This window comes from Hippoglossus hippoglossus, chromosome 17 (assembly GCF_009819705.1).
Source record: "Hippoglossus hippoglossus isolate fHipHip1 chromosome 17, fHipHip1.pri, whole genome shotgun sequence".
Lineage (NCBI taxonomy): Eukaryota > Metazoa > Chordata > Actinopteri > Pleuronectiformes > Pleuronectidae > Hippoglossus > Hippoglossus hippoglossus.
The window spans coordinates 7595777-7617725 of NC_047167.1; the positions used below are offsets into that span (position 1 = coordinate 7595777).

At 39.5% G+C, this 21949-nt stretch overlaps 1 protein-coding gene across 2 annotated transcripts; it reads right to left on the reverse strand.

Annotated features, from left to right (window-relative positions):
* Positions 1-1912: 1912 nt before the first annotated feature.
* tfr1a (transferrin receptor 1a) lies at positions 1913-17567 on the reverse strand. 2 transcript variants are annotated; one of them, XM_034613346.1, is made up of 18 exons: positions 17137-17567; positions 11339-11390; positions 9435-9672; positions 9008-9200; positions 8679-8901; positions 8475-8597; positions 8208-8303; positions 7321-7460; positions 7010-7161; positions 6787-6906; positions 6498-6583; positions 6338-6401; positions 5372-5439; positions 5156-5223; positions 4896-4989; positions 4601-4822; positions 4001-4159; positions 1913-3052 (listed from the first exon to the last, which is right to left on the reverse strand). In XM_034613346.1, the coding sequence occupies exons 1-18, from the start codon at positions 17550-17552 to the stop codon at positions 2810-2812; spliced, it is 2757 nt and encodes a 918-aa protein (XP_034469237.1). In that variant the 5' UTR covers positions 17553-17567; the 3' UTR covers positions 1913-2809. The 2 variants fall into 2 exon arrangements, with proteins under 2 accessions (XP_034469237.1, XP_034469236.1); XM_034613345.1 differs by having other exon boundaries at positions 11339-11388; positions 17132-17567.
* Between the last annotated feature and the right edge of the window lie 4382 nt (positions 17568-21949).

Consider the following 21949-nt stretch of genomic DNA (forward strand, 5'->3'; position numbering starts at 1 on the left):
CAAAACTGTTTTTCTATAGCGGTGTGACATCAGAAGATTTCCACAATCACACACTTACTGAATAATGCTGACCAGATTTAGCAGGTGAGCTAAAGAAAGAAGGAACCATATCAACTATAACATTCAGTGTAACATTTACATTGATTTCCCTTCCCCAACATTTTCATCCATCATGTAACTTTGTATTTAATCTAAATGTGTTGCATCATAATAGGCATTAACACCAGTAACGTTTGATTCTAGTCAACAGGAAAATAAGAAAATGCAGAAATGTCAAAACTAAACTAAACAAGTCAAAACTCATTGAAGTACTTTGTGTGTAGAAACTGTTGAATAATGAAGCCACCAAAAAATTAAAATAAAAAAGGCACAAGGAAATCTGAACAAACAAATACAGTTAAAGAAAAGAAAAAAACTTTCACAATGACACAATCATTAAGAGCAACTCTCATATCTGCAGAGTGGTCATGTTTTCTTGGTAGTATTGAACCACACGACTGAGCACAGCGGCCCCACACAGGTTTGTGTCAATTAAAGCTGAAGACCTTCCACATCACATCCGTTCACAAAATACAGGTGATTAAAAATGTCAAAAAGCAAAGAAACCAAGAACTGATTAAAGACGTGCAGTTTGCTTGACTTACAGATGGGAAGTATTTTAATAAGCGCTGCTGTTGATGAAAAGTCATCACAATCACTTTGAGCAGAAGCTGAACCCTGCAGTCTGAGAGGAAATAACATTACAGCAAAAATAAGATCAAAAGATGCAGACCACATGTGCATTGTGTAGCAATATATACAAACATTATGGGAAACACTGTTCCCGATAATAAAAAACATCCACCCCTACAGTGAAATATGGAGGGCACTGCCTCCGATAAGGTTGTCAGGACGAGAAGTGTACATGTACCAAAGATCCAGCACTGACGGGAGATCAACAGAGTTGTTTGACCAACCCAGAGTCATTAAGTCTCTGCAAACTGAACAGTTTTGCTGAGAAGAGTCAGATTGTGTCTGTGTGGTCTGTCTGTAACACTTCTGTTAGCAGATGCTGCTTTCGTCATTTCAACAGTACAACTGTCATAATTATGGAAGGCACTGCTCCCGATAACGGTGTCAGGACGAGAAGTGTACATGTGCAACAGACGCAGCACTGACAGGTCGTCCAGAGGCAATATTTGTCACGTGTGACCAAACCAGTGTCGGTTAAGTTCGAAAATCGGACTCTTCTCTACAAACAGTAGTCAGAAAGTTGTCGTTTGCAGTAACGGCCGTCAGTCAACATGAACACTTCTGTTAGCAGATGCTGCTTTTGTCATTTCGACAGTATTACCGTCATAATTATGGAAGACACTGCTCCCGATAAGGTTGACAGCACGAGAAGGGTACATGTACCAAAGATCCAGCACTGACGGTAGATCAGTGAGAAGAGTCAGATTGTGTTTGTGTGCAGTGTGGTCTGTCTGTAACACTTCTGTTAGCAGATGCTGCTTTTGTCATTTCAACAGTACAACTGTCATAATTATGGAAGGCACTGCTCCCGATAACGGTGTCAGGACGAGAAGTGTACATGTACCACAGACGCAGCACTGACCGGTCGTCCAGAGGTAATACTTGTCATGTGTGATTTGTGACCAAACCGGTGTCAGTTATGTTTGAAAATCTGACTCTTCTCTCAAAGGTGTCAGAATGTTGTTGTGTGCAGTACCGGCCGTCAGTCAACATGAACACTTCTGTTAGCAGATGCTGCTTTTGTCATTTCGACAGTATTACTGTCATAATTATGGAAGACACTGCTCCCGATAATTCGTTTTTTTTTTTTTATAAAAGGCAATTAAAAAAAATAGATATATTTATAGTGATCCCTGCCACTGATAAATAAATAACACAATAAATAGACATACGTTTTTTGTTTCAGTGCCATGTGGTTGGAGACCTTCTCCCTTGCTTTTTTTTTATATTTAAAAAAAAGGCAGATTTGCTCTCATATCAGGAGGTGGAACGTATGAATGAGGACTTAGAGGATTAATGCAGCTCGATTGTTGAAAACTGGCAGCAACTGAAGCCGATTGTCCCAAATCTTCTGGATGTGTTCTGTGCGGCGTTTTGACCTCTTACGATGAGCCGAGTAGCAGATTTCAGCACAGTATGAAATAATAGCTACCAACACAAAACAGCTCAGGTTCGAACGAGAGGCCACAGCAGTGGAAAGACCAGCACTTAGGAAATATTATTATGGTAAAGAAATGTAAACTCCGTAGCTTACTGTATTGAACTTTTATGTTTTAAGAACCTCAAAAGCTGGATATCACAGTCATTCATGTGATTATGACCAGGTACTGTGCTGAAAATGCGTCCCTGTCACTACATCTACATGCACCAATGTAAGTAGTACTGCCACATAATTTGGGAATTTAAAAGGAAGCCGTTATTAGCACCAATGTATTGAAGATTGTGGTATTTAAGTACCACATGTTAAAATAAAAAGCTCTCCGCAGTGGGGAAAAAAAAAAAAATTGACCCACTGAACAGTAATGTTAGGGCAGAAGGCTGATATATAAATTCCGTTTGGCTTTATGGAAAAGTAAATGGGAGACGAAGCGGATTATCACTGAAATGTTGAAAATAACGTTACCACGGTGATACTAAAATGGTATCCATTTAGAAACTGCTCCACTTTTATCAATTCCTAAGAATACTCATTTAAAAAGGCTGTGTAACTGATTAGTAACATCGTACTGGTTTTCACACTGCTAGTTGTGAAGAGGGCCAAACCATAAACAAGGGAGGAGGGGGGAAGAATTTTCTTTTAGATCTCTTTTTCCAAGGCCCAGATGTCCCCTGCTAGTGAGATGGCACAGCCCTGAATGGTCCAGGTCGCCAGCGCAAACTGTGTACAAAACAAGTCAGCATCTGCCCCGTGGCTGTCGGTCCTGAGGATGTTGAGGTGGTTGGACAGAGCTGTGAGAGTGTGCGCACCGGAGCCCAGGAGGATGTGGCGGAAAGGTCTGTCTGTGGGAGACACGTAGGGTGACAGGAAGTTCCTTTCCACCTACAGAAACAAGCAGAGAAACACAGGACGATGAGGAAGAGATGTTCAATTGGTTTTTTTTTCCTCAAATCACTGGACTAGTTTGCCTTACTAAGTTAGAGAAAACTAAAGCAGTGAAGCTAAGAAGAATTTTCTTTGCCTCACAGAAACTGACTGAAAGCACCACCCTCTTACTTAGGATAAGCTTCACATACTGCAATGGGGGAGGCTTCTGCTAGTGGGCAATTTTTTTAAAACACATTTTGTTTGAAGAAAAAACTTTATATTTATTCTTGACCGTTCATAGTCTATTGGAATTTATTGTACATCTAATGTGGTACACTGACTTCCATAAATATGTACATTGAAATACAATTTTATGTGGGATTTAAGATAACTTCACCAAATGCAATAATTCTATTAGAATCAAAGCAGAAATGGCAGCTTGACTCCCGCTATGCTCCTTAGCATTCTTGGCAGAGGGCATTTCCAAGCTCTGATGCACGTTGTAGTCATTTTTCATTACAAGTTCACATCTCCACTAGCTGAGTGAGAGCCAGGCGACATGCACAGGCTCAACAGGAAAAGGAAAACTTGTTTAGTAGAGCATGTTGAGTATGAAAACCTGCATTTTACTTAATACTGCATGTGTTGAATCATAAAAATAAAAAAAAACTTGTTCTGAATAGTTCTTACTATTGTGATCAAAAACTTGATCTGAAGCTCAATTCCAAGGCTGTTCTGTAAATAGTTTTCTAATAAACAATATAGCAACTTCTGATCAACAGGTCAGGCTTCCGATTTAAGCCCTGCACACTTTGGGTTTTAGTCAGAGTACGGATAATTTAGTTGGTTGAACAGATAATGGTGTACTCGCTAATTCCATAGTATACAGCATCATGTTTATGAAGAGCTTTTTTGTTTGGAAAGCAGCTATGGCTAATGAGCCCTAAACTATAGCGCTCTTACCGCCATTATGCGGTCATTGAGGATGCGGCACTTCTCAATGTTATCCAGGTCAGTGTTCTTGATGTCGTTTCCCAGTTTCTGCATGGCACGGGTAAAGGAGCCGGCGGCTGACATCAACCACTGTACGGTCAGGGACTTGGGCAACAGCTGGGGCTTCATCTGGAAAAACAAATCACATCCACAATGTTATTAATAATATATCTGTCACTTTGAGCCAAGTTGATCTTGATTTCTTCCAACAACTTGCCCTTAATCCATTAAGATCAGATGTATACACCTTCAGATGTAACATAGGCATGTATACACCTTGCGACGTGTGAATCTCATCCACATTATAATAATCCAGAGTTTGCAGGCTTTTTTTTTACGTTCAAAGGACAATGATTTGCAATGAATCCAAATGTTTAAGCTATCAAATGTTGTATTTTTCTTAAATATCCATCTGCTTCAAAGGCAGAGAAATTAAAGCTTTCTCAAATGTTTGAAATTCGGTCAGCTCTTCAGAAAACCCTCACGGTTTGTGCATTTCTATTCAACGCCTCAGGTCTTAAAAGGATTAAGGGATATTAGTTTGCATGATTATAATAACTGGACACTCACCCTCATAATGTTATTGACTTTCAATTGGATCTGAGACACGTGAAGACGTATACTGTCGCTGTACTCATTCAGGTCCATCTGCAACAGATGATCGTGGACCAGCCTCAGAGCAATTTGACCTGCGAACTGGGCCGCTACTACAGCCAGCTGAGGGACTTGGTTGACGGTGGCGATGTTCAGGTTTTCTTGGGTGTCCAGCATTGTGCCAAAGAACGGGTAGTCCTAAGAGGGAAAATTTACACGGTTGACCTGGGTTATGGATATAGTAAGTATATTTAAGTAGAGAATGACTTACTTTGTCACCAGAGGTGAATCTGAACGAGAGAGAGGGAATGCCAGAAAAGGCAAGGAAGGGATATGCAGCATTATCCATCTGTAGAGGCTCCAAGCTGGAAAACAAATAAAAGAGAAGATTAAGTAGTGGACATCTGCAAACATGGAGTATGACAACTACCATTAACATCCCAGTGTGGATGTGATAAAGGTGAAAAAGATTTTGCTTTCCTGGAGAAAAACTAACACTGAATGGGAATGCTACAGTCTGGTCAGACTTACATATTTTTTTTCAAGTCGCCTTTTGAAAACTGAGAAAAGAGAGTGCCATCTTTGTTTGGAGCCGCCACCTGAGAACCAAACAATTGTTTATGTACATCATCTCAACACTAAAAAAAACTAACATTGAAATATTGATTTATTTTTCTGAACAAAAACTTGCAGGCTGGTGAGATATTTAAATTTGATTCACTCAAAGTCCTCATGCTGAGGGTTTACCTGTTTCAGCATATTCTCAATCAGTTTGTGCATCAAGGGGCTGGCCGCTACTTTAAATCCACTGCGACCTGAAGAAGAACCATTTTATTCAGTCATTCTGAAAATTACATTTACTTTTAATAATTTACACATCCGGCAGAACCTGCAAAGGTTTTCACTTGTGTAAAGTCCAATATTCACTCTTTTAGTCTATACCAACACCCGAGGGAAATGTATGGCTCTTTAGCTGCTAAATGCGCTGCTTTGTTCAGCAGCTAATCACTGACTGTGTCCCTCAGCCCTTTAATATTGAGCGTTTAGTATACAATGGGTGTTTAGAGCTTTCTCACTGCAACAGCTGCTTGCTACAGCCAAAAACGACAGTATAGGCTCAATGAAACTTTACAGTGTAAAGTTGCAGCTGGACGACTCAACGATGAGCTGAAATTATAAAGCTCTGTGGAGATGTAGATTTGAGAAATAATTCTCGATAAGTTTATTTCTTTGAGCAACCACTAAATATCCTCATAATTTTAAATTGTCATTTAGACTGATTTATACTGCTCTTACACAAGTCAATATTAGATATCAGTACCTTAAATACACATTTACATAAATAGAATTGCACTGAGAAGAGTGTATACCTCCCTCTTAAAGTCAATCAAGCTGCACATACTCATAGCTACCAGTCCCACTAGATGTGCCCAATTCTTTCCATCTAGATACATAAATTATTCCCTGGTTAATTGATAAAAACGTATTTAAAAAAGTTAAACAAACCAACACATCTCAGAATGTTAAACATGATTAAAATCTGGATCCTCTCCCGATCCACTAATGGTTCTTCCCTGACCCATACAACATCCCTCCGCTACGTGTTGTGGTATTCCGTCCAGTAATGCTGCTAACTAAGAATACAGATGAAAACAGAGGCCATAGGAAACCTGATGACATGTCCAAGATGTTTCTGACAATGGAGATAAATACCTGTTACGATACCATCCAGGTTGATGTAGGAGCAAGCTTTCATGCCCAGAGTGGACATATAACCCTAAATAAACAAAGAAAAACAAAAGGACAATCACATTCAGTATCATTACTACATAAAAGCTGCTGATCGAGGTCACAGAACTCATGCAATTCTCACCTCCAACCACTCGGTGGCACCAACACTCCCATATTCTCCAGCACTAAAGCTAGCGAACACAATGCTCCTCCTCGGCTTGAATTCATCTGTGAAAGTGGATGACAAATGCATGTTAACAAAAAGAGCATAGCCCTTGCGTAACAAAAAATAATCCATTTTGACTGCAATTCCAAGGAGTAGTTCCTTTAACTCCTCCATTACATACATTAGGCAGGATCTGATCGCAATATTAAGTGCACTTCTCACCATTTCACATAAAATTGAAGATCTGCTGCCACAAGAGACTTACCATTTTTCACCATGTCTGAGATGGAACGGGCCAGCTCAACAAGGACGCTGGTGCCAACGGTCGATGCAGCAAATCCTGGACCCCATGCGTCCCTCTGTGCACCAATGACCACATACCGATCTACATAATAAAACATTTTTTTTTAAAAAAAGGTAAGACTCATCACTTGCATTATTTTCAGTGACCAAACAGTATTTCTTGTTAAGACAACATCTCATTGTACCTGCATCCACGAAGCCTTTGATGACGCCGAAGACGTTATGTATCTTTTTCTCAGCAATAACGTTGTTGACCTCCACAGTAATGCTATCGGTCTCATCTCCTAGTTTGTTGTAGCATGCCCAGTCTCCCGGTGCAACCTGACCCCCCAGCTGCCTGTAGGACGCACACAATAAACTCTGTGAAAGCTACCAGAAAGAATATTAAGAGTGCAATCACATTATTTTAAAGGCACAACATTCATGATGAACTTTTAAGATTTCCATCTCTTTAGGGACAGTGTTTCAGATGGTCCACAGCAGATGTGCACCTTACCTTAGAATATTAGTAGCCATGGCTGGGGTGATGGTCTGAGCCAAGATTTTTGGCAGGCCTGAAGACTTGACAGGGGGGAACTGGGTGTGGTTGAAAGAGGGGAAGCCAGGGGTGTAGGGATCCCCTGAACCCATATGGACCTGTGACAGACAAAAAGAAGTGTCCTTAATCCGTCCTGAGATCTAAATCACTTTTGGAGGTAGTCTGAGTCTTCAGATCACAAGGGGTCAGCACCAAGTACAGAGCTGAATGCACCTAAAGCATTTGGAGCAGGTCTAAGATGCATGTGGCCACTTCACTTTTCACCATATGATTGAAATGCATTCTGGGCCACATATGAAGGAATACCTACTGAGATGATGTCCTCCGACCTGCTACAGTTCACAATTTATCCAAGTATTTTTACTCTTCTCAGTGATTTGTTTTTCAGAAACTCCCACAATCAGTCACCTAATGATATCCATTTCTTTCATAATGGGTAAAATCTCTTCTCATAGCAAAGCTGCACAGAGATCATGGATTCTCCCCATTCTCCTTTTTCTCCAATAAAAACCATGTTGTTGGAATATAAATAATTATTTTCATCTTTTTTCACTGTCTGCATAGACCACTTACTTTATGGGGTCTATGCTAGCAGTGAAAGCAAAGCAGAAAGACGTAAACACCATCTACTTAAGCATTTGTTTATTTATCGCAAGTCATAGCACCATCACAATATTCAACAAAGTTATCGCACGTTTTCCTAACATCCTGCAGCCCTAGAACTCATCCATCAATTTATTGCTCCATGCCACCAGCAATAGTTCAATCCTACATAAGGTATCTTTAAATATATAATTTATTTAATACCGCATGTACACAGGAACAAACTAAATGTCCTCACTCACATGTCCAAAGAGCTGAGTGTTGTCTTCAATACTGTAATCAGTGGGGTCTGCGTAGATTAACACAGCAGATGCATTCATTTTGGCAGCATTGGCTACCTGTAATCAAAAAGAAAAAAGGATCATGGAAACTAACTTCACATATTTCACACCATTTTCATGATAAAATCCAATTATTATTTTACGTTAAAATTCCATACTTTAGAGGGAAAACATGAAGTTCACAATTTACTTCATATTAAAGTAGTTTTTCTTGCTGAAACCACTCACCTTCTCAGCGTAACTGATTTTACCAGCTCTGACCAGCAGGACTTTGCTACTCAGGTCAAGGTTCTTGTTCACCAGCATCTTTAAGTCATCTTCCTGTCCGTAATGTGCATACACAACAGTACCCTGCACCAAACAAAACTAAAAATTAGGGCATTTTTCTTTATTACTACATTTTTTCCTGACTTAATTTAGCTTGTAGCTTACCTTTGCTATTCCATTGGCACTGTAGGACAGGAACCCAGTTGGACGCTCTTCGGTCCCGTTGAAAACAAATCTGTTGGAGCCAGAAGCTGGGGGGTCCTGGACCTTAACAAAGTGCACATCAGTCCAGGGGTGCATTCTGTATTCTGTAAACTTCTTGATCACCGTGTCCCTAAGCACTTCATCACCAAGAGAACCAGCTCGGTGGCTGTCACTGGTAAAACCTCTGCAAAGAGAGGAAACAAATTATTACGATAGAAAACAAAGAAAATATGTGCGAGTGGCCATTTTGTAAAGATACTGCCTCACAAACTGTAGGGATTTAAATTTACCTAAAGGCTGCTTCAAAATTGGATGCACTGAGTTTTTGAGCCAGGAGTTTTTTGACATTGCCCCAGTTCATGAGGGGGGCAGCACCTGTCTCGTAGGGCACAGGAGCAACTTCCTTTAGATAAGGGACTGAGGTGGCTGAAAAGCCGGGAGTCAAGTCCTTCTTACGTTGGACCAGGTAGCCAATCAAGTACCCTAAGTAAGGAAGAACCAAAGACAGTCAATGATAAAGAGAACAAAAGCACAAATTTGTCCACAAAAGTAGACAAAGGGTAGGTTGAGAAAGTCATACTGCGTGTTCTAATGACAAATACAGATTAATATTAATTAGGAAAAGCAGAGGTCCTAAGACTAATCCCTGCTGAACTCCAAATAATTTTAGAGTGATACAATTTTAATGAAAGATCTTCATTCAACAGCCCCTCTTACCAATGATGAAGATGAGGAGGGTTGCAACTGCCATGAAGCAGAGGTGCTTGGGTGAGCGTCTTAACTTTTGAGCCATGTGGGGTTTGCGGGGTGAGTTGTGATTGAGATGGTCTCCAACTCCATTTCCCCCAACTTCCTCATCCATGTCAGAGGACAGTTTCATCTCCACCTGGCTGGTGTCACCTTCCATGTTCTGCGTCAGGTTGAAGCGTGTGTAGGAGTGTGGCTCCCCATTAAGCTGTAATGGTAGAAAAAGCATGTGTAATGATTCAAAGTTGAAAAAAAAGTTAATTTGTTGATGGAAGCTTATGATTGCATGACAAAAGCTGGATTCTATGACCATGGAATATTGTGAAATGATGATTGGCTTAAGATGACACAGAAATATGTTGTAATGGGTGTAATGGGCATTCATCCCTAAAATGTTTCAACATCAGCTATTCTGAATTTCTAATAAGCCACACTTAGGACAAAAGTATTTATAAGTTGTAGCTTATGGCTTTACTAATGCTTATAAACTAATACATAAATTGTTCTTGTTTATTTGATGAGTTGTAAAATCCTATTTCCTCCTGTCACATTACTAGCTTTGCTCATTTAGCGAGCACTTCGATTTAACTTGAAGACAGGTCCAATGGATCACCTGACCATAAAAATACAGGAAAAACAGACATAGAACCTCTACATGTGCACCACCAAAAAGAAAATTTATCAATAGTTAGTTAGACTCAATGGATTTTGTTTTGACAATTCTTTTTCCAAAACCCACAAAAGAAGTTTGGTTTTATTTCCCTTTCCCCTTTGGCTAGCTTTTATTTTAGCTTAAACAAAGTGGAACATTTAACTCATCTAATAGTGCACATAGGTTACTGTACCAGTATGACAACACTTGACGTACACAGCAAGTTGTCTGACAAGCATTGCTTAAGGGCTTAAGCAAACGAAAGACTATTTCCAAATGTACAACATCATGTGCCAATATGAACACAAAAAAATTATCTGCACAAATATTGAATGTCATGCAAAAATGCCTTAAAAACATCGTTACCAATAATTCTACGAGTTTAGTTTTCAAATTATTAAGTTTGGCCCTTGAGATAAATTTAAACATTAACTTTGTAAAGAAACCCCAATGACCATTTGTGACAAGTGAATTGCTGCTGATGAATGTTTGAACGGGTTATAGCTATATTTGCAGATATAGGCTGATTCAATTTTCTATTGATAGCTAAGTATTTTAGCACTTTTTGTCATGTTTGTGTCTTGTCTTCTGTCAGTGTGTTATAATTTTGAACTGTGTTTGGATGGATGCCTCTTTTTTTGCTGCAAATCAAATCTACCTACCTACCTACCTACCTACCTACCTACCTACCTACCTACCTACCTACCTACCGGTACAAAGAAAGTAACCTAACACTAACACTTTTGAGTTCATATTGGCATAAGGCTTTGTGTTTTTCTATTCCACTATATTATGTGACAGGTGCTTGGCTGAAAATTAACCAGCAAAAAGTTACTAGTTTGATGAATTCATGACAAGTTACACATAAAACTCTACTTTAGACAGATCATCTTTATTACTCCAGAAGCAAAAAGTAAGACTTAGTTTGCACAATATACAAAAACCTAAGTATTCTGCTTGCAAGCACGTTATGCAAGTTGGCAACCCATCAAGTCTGCAGTTACAAGTGTTAGTAACGCCATGATGGAGATTTTCCAATTCAGAAACAACAAGTATGCATTTGTTAATGATAGATGTCCTGCTGCAAAGATGATTAACACCAGCCAAAAGGGACTTTTCACAGCTAAGCAACTCAATCTCTAAAAGTACTAATGATTAAAATAAATTAATTTTAATAAATAGATTTTAGGATTTAGGTTGCAGTAAGAGTTGAAATACTCACAAATTTGGATATTGTAGTCCTTGCCTGGTCCATTGTTGCTTCACAGGATACTGGAGGCAAACAAAAAAGTCAGACTTGAACACTGAAAGAGTCGCTGTATAATGACTTTTAATCTGCCACATTCAAATCTACCAAGATTTACCATTTAAAACTCAATTAAAGACTTTCATGAAGGCTTTACATCATTGCAGTGTAGACGTATTGCGTTATGAGAATAACGGGGTGTCCAAAGAACACGTCCCACCTCTTGTCCAAACAGCCATTGGTTTTTCTCTGCTTCCAACTAGAAAGACAGGACTGTATCTTCGCACAAAAGACCAGTGTCCTGCACAGGTCAACACAGACTCCATGCCATGTGAACCAATCGCCAGAAGAGCACAATAACAGAATAACTAGCTTCCCACAAGCTTCAGTTCAATCCACAAGCCAAACAAAGTAAGGTTCAGTCTAACAGGAGAACAAAGAGCTGAAATACAAGTCTTCTGTATATTTTCTTAAATATGATAATGCACAACTAGTGGAATAAGAGTCATGCATCTGATAGTCCTGGGGAGAAAGACCTGCTGTGTATGGTGCTTCAAATATGGAAGGTCAGAACATATGTATTACAAAGCATTTATGACAAAACTAATGTATGACAAAAACTCATCAGAACCCTTTTGCTTTCATATATGATGAAAGTCTATACAGTGCTTACAGAAGTCACAGTATAATTCAAATGTTTAATATAACCTCAATTCTTTTCATCATAGAATCATATTAACTCTTGAATTTAATCTAAAAACTGAGTTGAATGCATGTCTGAAAGCAGTTTGTGTTTTTAAGCAAGATTACACAAAACCTACAGGATAGATTACCATGAAACTTGGAAAGGTTGCTTTATGGTTCAGAGAAGAACCCATCAAATTTTGGTGCGGATGAGGACTAGGGGGTAGATCACAAAAGTTGTATCACTTTCTTTAACAATCCGAGATTTTCACTAATATCCCATCAAATAATTCATTCACATTTAGGTAGCTGATTTCCATGTGTGTGCAATTCAGTGCAGCTGGATTGAATATTAGGAGACTATTGGTGTAGGTATGCGCTCTACTGAATGCCAGTCTAGTTTAGTATTAGACATTATGTGATTTCATTGAAGATGTTGTGATCATTTCTCTTTTTAAAAATGTATTCTTAAATATGCGTTGATGCAGGAATGCCAGTACATGCTGCAAAATAAATTATATGAAGAGTTTCTAAACTCTTGCCTGCAGCAATCCCATTCACCAAAGAGAACAAAACAAATGAGACCAAAGCATTTAAGTCATTTTCTAATTTTTATCGTAGTTAATCTTATGCCAGTAAAAAAAATAACTAAAAAGTGTTTACATGAAAAGATGGCAGTATATCAACTCCTCAAGCAGTAAAAGAAAAAAATCCTTATCTGACCCCAAACCCAGTTGTAGTGAGCAGACCGGATGATTTGACTGACCGAGCTCACATGACTTCTTCTGCCCTGTCTGACCTTCAGAAAAGAACAAAACCGCCTAAAAACAAACCATGTCTTATCAAACCCTAAGGAGGGTTAATCCCACAGCTTTTAACTGATCTTGTATGCAAGAAGTATATGGCTTCAGGGATTACACCAGTTAAACTTTGGACTCAATCCATCACTGAGAACACATTTTCATTGACAGTAGGACTAAGCAAAACCAACATGCTTAAAAGGGTGTCAAATTTGGCTCATGACTTTTTTTGCATGATCTGTTAATAGATTCTGTAATTACCTGTTCTGTGTAAAACAAAGTAATGGAGAAGACATAAGGTTAAAACAAGAGACAATTGATAATAATCGGGTTGATTATGATGTGTGCTGTGCAGCCTAACTGAAAAATTCTTAATGACCCTTCTGGTCCAATTTTCCAGCTCCACTGGAAGCAGATCCCAGACTGGACATTGCGTGTGGGAAAATGCCAAGGGGGACACGAACCCTCATGTAGAAATTCCTACCTCTAAAGGCCGAGCCAAGAAAAAGGCCTTGATGTGCTCCCTACATCATGTTTCTAAAACCGCATTGATACTAAGCCTAAACGTTCACTCCAGGCAAATGAGTATGCCGAAATGGTGGAACCTGGCCAGACAATAACTTTGCTTCAGAAAATACTGTGGCTATTGCAGGCATCATGACGTACAGCTAACTTTAGAACATGGCTGGCCCTCAGACAGCCTTGACTTTTACCTCACTATAAACAGCATTACCACTGAAGGTCACAAACTTAAGTCAACTAGTTTATGGACGAAAAAGAACGCTAGCACAGACATTGACATTTAAAAAGTGGCATCAGGCCAGGATTAGTTCTTTGTAAAGCTAATTGCTCTCTAAGGTGAACAGAACCATGTCTATAATCTTACATACCAAACATTCCATGCATTAGCAGAGCTAATACTTTAATCGGCTTACGTGAACCTTTAGTTGAGACCTATAGATATTAGCAATATAAAACACTTAGGAATGTATGCAAGAATGTATATGTAAATACCCTATAGACTAAACGAAAGCATCTTTAATGAGGTCAATTTTCAGTCTCTAAACTACAACTAAGAGGCATGACTTGTATCTCCATTGAATAATTTCAGACACGCGTGTGCAACAGAGATAGTAAGAGCAAATTTGAGTCACACCCTTCTGGGAACAGCACAAACAGGCATTGCCAGTTTGAAAGTCATGACGTGGCCCTCTGAACATTAAAGGATAAAGAGTTAGGACATTTACATACATCAACACCATTAAAATAAAAAGTGAAACAGCCTAGCATGCTCACCTGTTATAGGGATTTTTTTCATATAAATATTGCAGACCATAATGATCAAAGCAAAAGAACATAAAAGACATTGGAAATAGTTGCTTTTGAGCATGATTTCAGTTCAACCACAAGAACTGCATAGCGCTGCGGACAAATGAAATGCTGCCGTCTAGTTTCGAGGTTAAAAAGTGTTGCAAAAGTAGCTTCCTGTCAAGTTATTGGTAACTGAACAAATCTTTGAAAAAAAGCATTGCTTCATACTTGGTTACTAAACATTTGGCAAGGACACCTTTGTTCTAACATTACAACATCACTACTGCTGAGTCACAGACAATGTGCTTGATTCACTTATTGTATGCGAGAACATTTAGGTATTACCTTATTGAATTAAACCAACAAGTGTGAATACACGTATTTCACTGTAAAGGACAGCCACGTGCAGTCATGTACTTGACATGACACAGTATCATTTACCAAGGATCTCAACTTAGTTAGAACAAAATTACATGACAATTATTACTAACTACCTTGCACACATCTGTCAAAGGCATAACATCACGATAGCTATCATTATGGTGATGATGACCTAGCCTATCTAAAGGGCTCTACCATCAGCCAATGGTTATTACACCTGTACTTTACTGAAGTTGTTTGGGTTTGTGAATATTCAGTTGTTATTGCAAAAAACAACAGCTGTAAATCTTTACACTTGAAATCACCCAGAGTAATCCAATACCAAATTCATAAAAAAAAAAGGATGTGATTTTATGAAATTTACATTTTGTCAAAAGAAACTACCTCTTCTTAGAAGAGCCATAGACAACTAACTCATGAAGCATCCCAATACCATACAATTGAAACTTGTGCAGCTGATTAGGAAATGACATGTATTAAATGTCTTTTGAGCAGAATATGCACTCATATAGACACGCAGATTATTAAATAAAGTTTAATCATTTCATAATATGGGAGTGCACAGACAAAAAAACAATCCAATTCAAGGTACATCTGTAGACATTTTTTTTGTTAAAAATATTATGGTGGCTTATAATCAGTCATCTATTATTTGATCAAAGGCAGCCAGATAAACTCCAGGTGACAGGGCACGTCTTGAGCAGTTAAACCTTGCATCATACATTGTAGCATATTACACAACATGACGGTTAAATGGGAGTGTAACAAATTAGTGTGCTTCCTTTAATTTGTACACAAATGCAACTGAAAAAGACCATTATACTACCCTCCACATGTAATTCGAGATCAACAAAGTCATATACAAATGTAACATCTTCTCTTCTTTGTTTAAGAGTATATTTTTAAATGTTTTCCTTGTAATCAAACTCCTCAGTAATCAGGACCAATCAAGGTAACAGTGTTAGATGGATGTAAGGGGAGCGAAAAAGTGGCAAAGCCTGGGAATACAAACGGATAAGTCTGAGTCATTTAGTGGAAAATCATGTGACAGTCACATTGGGAAAAAACTGCTCCAAGAAGCTCACAGAAAGAAAAAAAAAAATAAATCAGGCAGAAGTAGAACAGGCAGGCAAATCCCCTTTATAGGGCCTGCACAAGTACTGCAGCACATTCTAAGTTATAGACAGAGGACGCAGCCGTGTTCGACGCAGACGAGACAACGATCATGAGGATGATGCTCTTTACTCACAGATTGTCGGGCGGTTTGTCTCCCTATAGTGGGCCATACCTTTATGCCCCAAGGGTGCGGTGACATCAGTGTGTATACATCTTTCAGGCTCAAAATGTACCTTTGTGCTTGAGGTTAATCAAAATGCATCTGTAAAAAATAGATTCCAATGACAGACTAAAACTACACTGAAGCCAACCTATTTAGAACCATTTTGAATGTGTGATGAATGATGTGGAAGCCAATATGTAAAGTGTCTTTGGGCATTGTTCAAACCACTATATACAAATGTATTGTTAGTTTGTACAAACAAAAACACAGTCACGTCTGTTCTGAACACGCATACTACATAGAGATGTTATATTCACAAATCTCAATTAGCTTCATAGGGTTTAACAAGGTGCAACATCCTCTGTCTTTAACCCTCAACTAGAGTGAGGAAAAACTACAGTAAAAAAAAATAATAATAATAAAAAAAAAAAACTTAATCTCAAAATTAAAGGATGGAGATACTTTATTGATCCCCAGGGAATTTTAGGCATCCAAAACAAATATGGATTTACGAAGAAAATACAATACTTAAGTAAGGAAAACAACCTACAATCTAAACCAATTAGGAATAGGTACGTGTGTTTCTCCTATGGAGGTTGTGCAAATAGTCAACAACTACTGAACTTGAATGACGAAAAATGTCCACCCTGAAACCAAAACCAACTATTATGCATAGGTGAAAGTGTGTTTGCTATATGGGCTGTATTCAGTTTTATCAAACACTGAACTTAGGGGCAAAAGCTGCAGTCCATTTAAGCAGCGGTCTGAACAGTGTTCAATGACAGCTCATTCACAACCAAGCCCAGTTCCTGCTCCACTCCTACCACCATATGTTAGCATAGCGCCCCTGAAGCAGAGCTAGCTTCACCTGCATGTGCACCTGCAGTGTGAGGGCTGGAGGTTGGGGTTAGCATTAGCATGTCCCTGCTGTCAGCCAAGGTCAGTAGACCGTGTCCTGACCCCTCTGATCGGGGACACGGTCAGTGTCGAGTTGCCGTGCATGACTTCCGGCTCGAGTCGCGATGGCGCCGTGGTATCCGCAATGTGACAGCCGCGAGGAGCCTCTTCCCCCACGGCGTGGCAGGTGGCCGGACCGCCGACACACGCCGACACACGCCAACACAACGCAACGTGAGCGTTTCACTCGTCACGTTTAGCTCAAAATGGACAAGTGAAACCCCGCGACATTGAATCGTTTATCACGGGAGGAAAAAAAAAAAGCGGGCGCGTTCACTTGCTTCCCGGCTTACATCTGTAATTAAACCCTTTAATTGTCCAGCTCTTTTCAAACCCAGTGTCACGGTTGAATCTCACCTTCTCTTCTCATCGGATGAACTGTGACACGCGGCTGTGCTCCTCGAAGTTTCTCCCGCTCTCTGCTCTTTTTCACGAGGTGTCGGTGTCCTTGGACACGCTGCGTGTATTTATAGCTTTCCTCCTCAGCACTTCCGCATCCTCCTCCTCCTCCTCTTCTTCTGCGGTGTTCAGTGGCTGCTATACTGCCACCTAAAGGGGCCGAGGCTTCATCTTTATTTCTTCCCACAAACTGCATAGAAAGAGATTCCTCCACAAACTCTGCACCTCCTGCTGGACCATGGCCTCCCTGGCTGGACTCTGTCTTCACCTCCGCAGTTTCCCTCACAGTGTCTGTGTCTTGATCGTGTTGAGGCAGTGACAGAGAAGAGGACGAGAGGAGAGCTAAACTCCCCCGTGGACAACCCCTCTCATGTGCCATCAGCCATCAGACTGCACAACGCCACAGTCGGCTGCACATACTGTATATTGCACAATTACACAACCTTTAGCTTAATATTGCACATTTAGAAAAACAGCCCTTGCAAATAGTATCTCTAGTTTTACTTTATTTAGGATGTCAATCGTATCCTCTATTTTCTGGACTCTGTTTGAGTTCTTACACCCTTGTGCTGCTACTTCCTTGTGCTTTGTGAATTTTTGTTATTTATTTCCCCTATGAGGATATATAAAGGTGCAACTTATCTCTCGTCTTACTTCTCCCAGTTCCTCCTTTCAATGCAAATGTAAAATGCAAATGCTTGTTCCCTCTGGTTTGGATAATTTGAAACTGAAATAGGATTTCCAATATCTGCTAATTAATGTACCAGTGAACACAGTGCCGTGTTCTATTACTACAGAGAAAATTACTATATTATAATTATGACAAGTATTGGACATACGTGACCTAAGATTTATTACACTGTGGTGCATTTAAAACAGAGTGCAACTCAACTGTAGACACAGGTGAGAAATCTAAAGTGCCCTGATTGGTCCATTGCATGGAGCTGTGAACACTACTGTAGCTGTGGCCATGGCAACAATGGCTTGGTTTATACCCATCCGCATGCCAAGCCAAGCCACTTCTTCAGGAGTGTGGAAGGGAAGGACTCTCTTAGCTATTGACTTTGCTCTCTGTAACTAAGCAGAGTTTCTATATATACACAAAGCGGCTGTACAAGAAAAGCACAAATATTGCACACTTAAGTCAAAAGTCCTTCTTTCCACAGGACCTCAAAAGCATTTTTGGCAAAGACCAAATTTGTATTAATGTTGTAACCTCATCGTCTGAACTTAACTCTGAATCCAAAATACCCCAATAGCTGCTGCTTCCTCTTAACAGTCAATTGGCTTTTCATTTACCATCTGTTCCATAAGTGTACTGTATATAAATTATGCATATTCTGCTATGCCTCCACTGACATTTGTCCTAATTGTCCTGCCGAGCCAGCTCGACTGGTCAAAGTCATATAACTTAATAACTATTACCTCTAAATGTGGCAGTAATTATAATGGAGTATCCATTTGCTTCCTATAGGTGAAAACAGACACATGACACATCCCCCAAATAGCTCCTTCAAACATTTGATATCTGCTTATTTTTTAGACTTAGTTTTCTTTACATCTTAAATTGTTATATTCATTTTTCAGTTGCACTTTGTTTATGCACAGGCAACAAACATACGTGTTTGGGTTTAAACAACCCAAACTGCTTGGAAAACATGGTGGTTTGTGTTAGGGTTGGGGGTTGGGAGAGTTAGACCCTTTCACAAAATAAACCACTTATAGAAAGACAGAAGCTTTTCACTGAAGAGCCTGAACCTCAAGTGCATATATCCAACCTTGGTACAAAAAGTAAAAAAAACACTGGTGGCCACAGCTACAGACACATGTATATAAGGATATTCTATTCATAATGAGTCCACTATCATCAAGAAGTACAAAAAAAACTTCATGAGAAATTTACATTTTATGTTTCAAATCATCAGGAAATCTTGTAAAAGATACCTGTTACAATACTATAATCCCATGAGTGTTCCAGTGAACTAGACTCTCAGCTGAGGTTGACTTTGAGCGTGTCCACAGACAAACTGGCGTCTCTCATCTGCAGCTCACCTTGAAACGAGAACAAACATAATACCAACGTGCCAGGGGACTGTTTGGGCTGAAACCAGAGAATAGTACATTTATTTCATTCAGCACCTGTGAAAATATCAGCTTGGGAAAAGGAAAGAAGCGTGGCCTATTTGGTTTGCCCTCACTGAAGTCATTGTTAATATCCAGAAGTATAATATGCTACAGTATTATACAATTTAAGCTTAAAGTACAACTCTCTTTGGGTTTTACAGACGGGGTTGAAAGAATCAACAACCCCTCTGATTGGGTATTTGTGGTGGGCAGCAGCAAAGCAGACGCCACTGTCGGTCAATTATTAGTAAATCTTTGTAAACATGTGATACTTTTTATTTAGTGATGCTGGGTTTAGCAATCTGGTTTATTTACCATCAGTTGTAATTATTGATTATTGAGAAAACACAGTCTTTATGAGGTTTTGTTATTGTGCCTATAATTGCTCTTTTGGGTGTCTTCAGTAATTGTATGTTTATACCTGCATGGTCACTGCATTTTGTGCAAACCAGTCATTGGGTGCTCTGAGCTCTGGTTTTAATCATTTTCCTGCAGTGTAATTTTCCCACATTTTGTGTGACATGAAAGAGGAGCTGAGGTAGCTTTGTTTTCTGTACAACATGCATGTTTGTACGGAAGATACCTAAAGCTACTGTGCAGTATATCTCCTGCCTCAACGAAACAGTGGACATGATGGGGATTTATTTATTAGTCGTCTCCTGGGAACAGCAGTCTCACTGTCGAGGATTTAGAGTTCTGAAAGTTCAGCAATCCTTTTTTACAACGAGTCGTTGTTGCAGTTTAATGCCATCGCTGACCAAGAATGTAAAGTCACCATAGAGCCTGGAGTCAGAATGTGTAATCACTGCTTGGCACTCTGATGTGGTCTGAATGGTGCTAGACCTGTCGAGGAATAAGTGATTATGTCCCGACCTGTGTCGTTACATACTGTAGGTTGAAGGTGAGAAGCACAGCAGGAATAGATTTCCTACAGTATCTGTAACTGCTGTAAAAAAAACTCAAACTGTGCAAAAACAGAGGAGGAAAGGTTTTCTCAGAAGAAATGTCACAGAGGTCTTTCAATGGAAATGAAGGGATTTCCCTTTTTTCTTAAAGGAACCCATGCACAGAATCTGTTTGCAGACTCGGGCCTAAACCAAACGACACATCCAAAATCGTCAGTTCCACTCTCCCTCATGATAACATCGTCTGTTGTCAGTAAATATCAATGTCAATCTTTTTTGATAGTATTCATTAAACTGTTGGTTGTAGGCCAAAGCAGAAGCATAATGTATATTTAATTTGTATCAACAGTTAACTCCCTGAGTCTTATCCCACTCTGTTGTAATACATACAAGTTGGATAACAGACTTTATTGTACAGGTCTTTGATATTATTCAACTCTCCTCATACGGCCCTGAGAAACAACAATGTATTCCGTTTCTTTATAATGCTGCTGAATCCCACTCAACAACATGAAAACCCTCCATTCTGTTTGTTTATTGTGGAAAAGAAAATCCTGAGATCAGGCTTTGCAAAACAAACTCTGTTGTGGTGATCTTCCCCCAGTGAGAGGGAACAACAAGGGTGGTCTTATACAGTAACCACAGCTGGACATATTAATCTTCTATGGATAAAGCCTTGTGTTGCAGGATCTGAGAGAACAAGCCTGTTAATGATACACAATGTTGTATTTATGCACATCCATATACTGTTAAATATATGACTTCCACGAGTCAATACTGTTAAATTACCAGGTGCTTTGTTCACTCTGAAACTGCAGGTGCTTTCCAGAGTTACTGTGTTTCTGACAGAGGGAGTGTAAATAGATTAACACCTGCAAAGAGGCAAACCACTGAACCTTTGCAAAACCCAACATCCAGCAAAAAGAGTGAGTGAAAATCCGCTCACACAGTCACTTCTGCCTTTCTGTTATTTCAGGCTTGAATCAGTTTGAGGGTTTCGCACTTTTCAAAGCCTCGTTCATCTGGTAAAGGCAGAGCAGGTTTTCATGGGGCTAATTGTCTCAGAAATAACATTCACCCGTCTGGTTCGTGGTTAGCTTTGGAGTTGCCAGGGGGGTCACATTTCGTACTTGGCCTTGGGAGGTTTTTTTTATTCTTACTGGAAACTGTAGCGTCTGACACAGGCTCCTGTAAAACCACAGTTGGTACCTGCAGAAGGGAAGCAGACCAACACAAACTCTGGTTTCCTCTGAAACCCATCGACAATGTGCTCTTTACTTCATACTACATGTTACTGTGCAGACAAAACCAGCTCTGGCTGGGGAGTATTAAGAGGAAAAAACTTGAGGGAATATTAAGCTGAAACGGAAAAACTCTTTTTGAACTTGTCATTACCTCCACTCAGGAGGTTATGTTTTCACCCCTGTCCGTTTGTGTGTTAGTTGGTTTGTTTGTGAGCAAGATTACACAAAAACAACTGAACATGGTGAAAGGATCCGGTATGGGTCAAGGAAGAAGCCATTGAATTTTGGCGTGGATCCGGAGCAGCTGGCAGAATCCAGGGATTTTTGCTCACTTTCTTTGACACAAGGGCAGATTCGGGGTGTCCAGCTGAAATCTGATTGGCCCCTGATACACACATGCCTGTTTGACTTTTCTTTTTACATCTTGAAAGGTTCCAGATTGTAAGAAATTTACACATACATTATATATTTACACAATGCGATTTGAATAAAAAAATTTGAAA

What these genes read in the sequence shown, in the direction of transcription:
- tfr1a (XM_034613345.1), bottom strand. Translation starts at nt 17,552, where the DNA reads ATGGCACATGAGAGGGGTTGTCCACGGGGGAGTTTAGCTCTCCTCTCG. An exon ending in GTGCCAATGGAATAGCAAAG is followed by an intron (nt 8,598 to 8,678) that starts GTAAGCTACAAG and finishes TGTTTGGTGCAG; the next exon opens with GGTACTGTTGTGTATGCACA. An exon ending in TTGAGAATATGCTGAAACAG is followed by an intron (nt 5,224 to 5,371) that starts GTAAACCCTCAG and finishes TTTGGTTCTCAG; the next exon opens with GTGGCGGCTCCAAACAAAGA.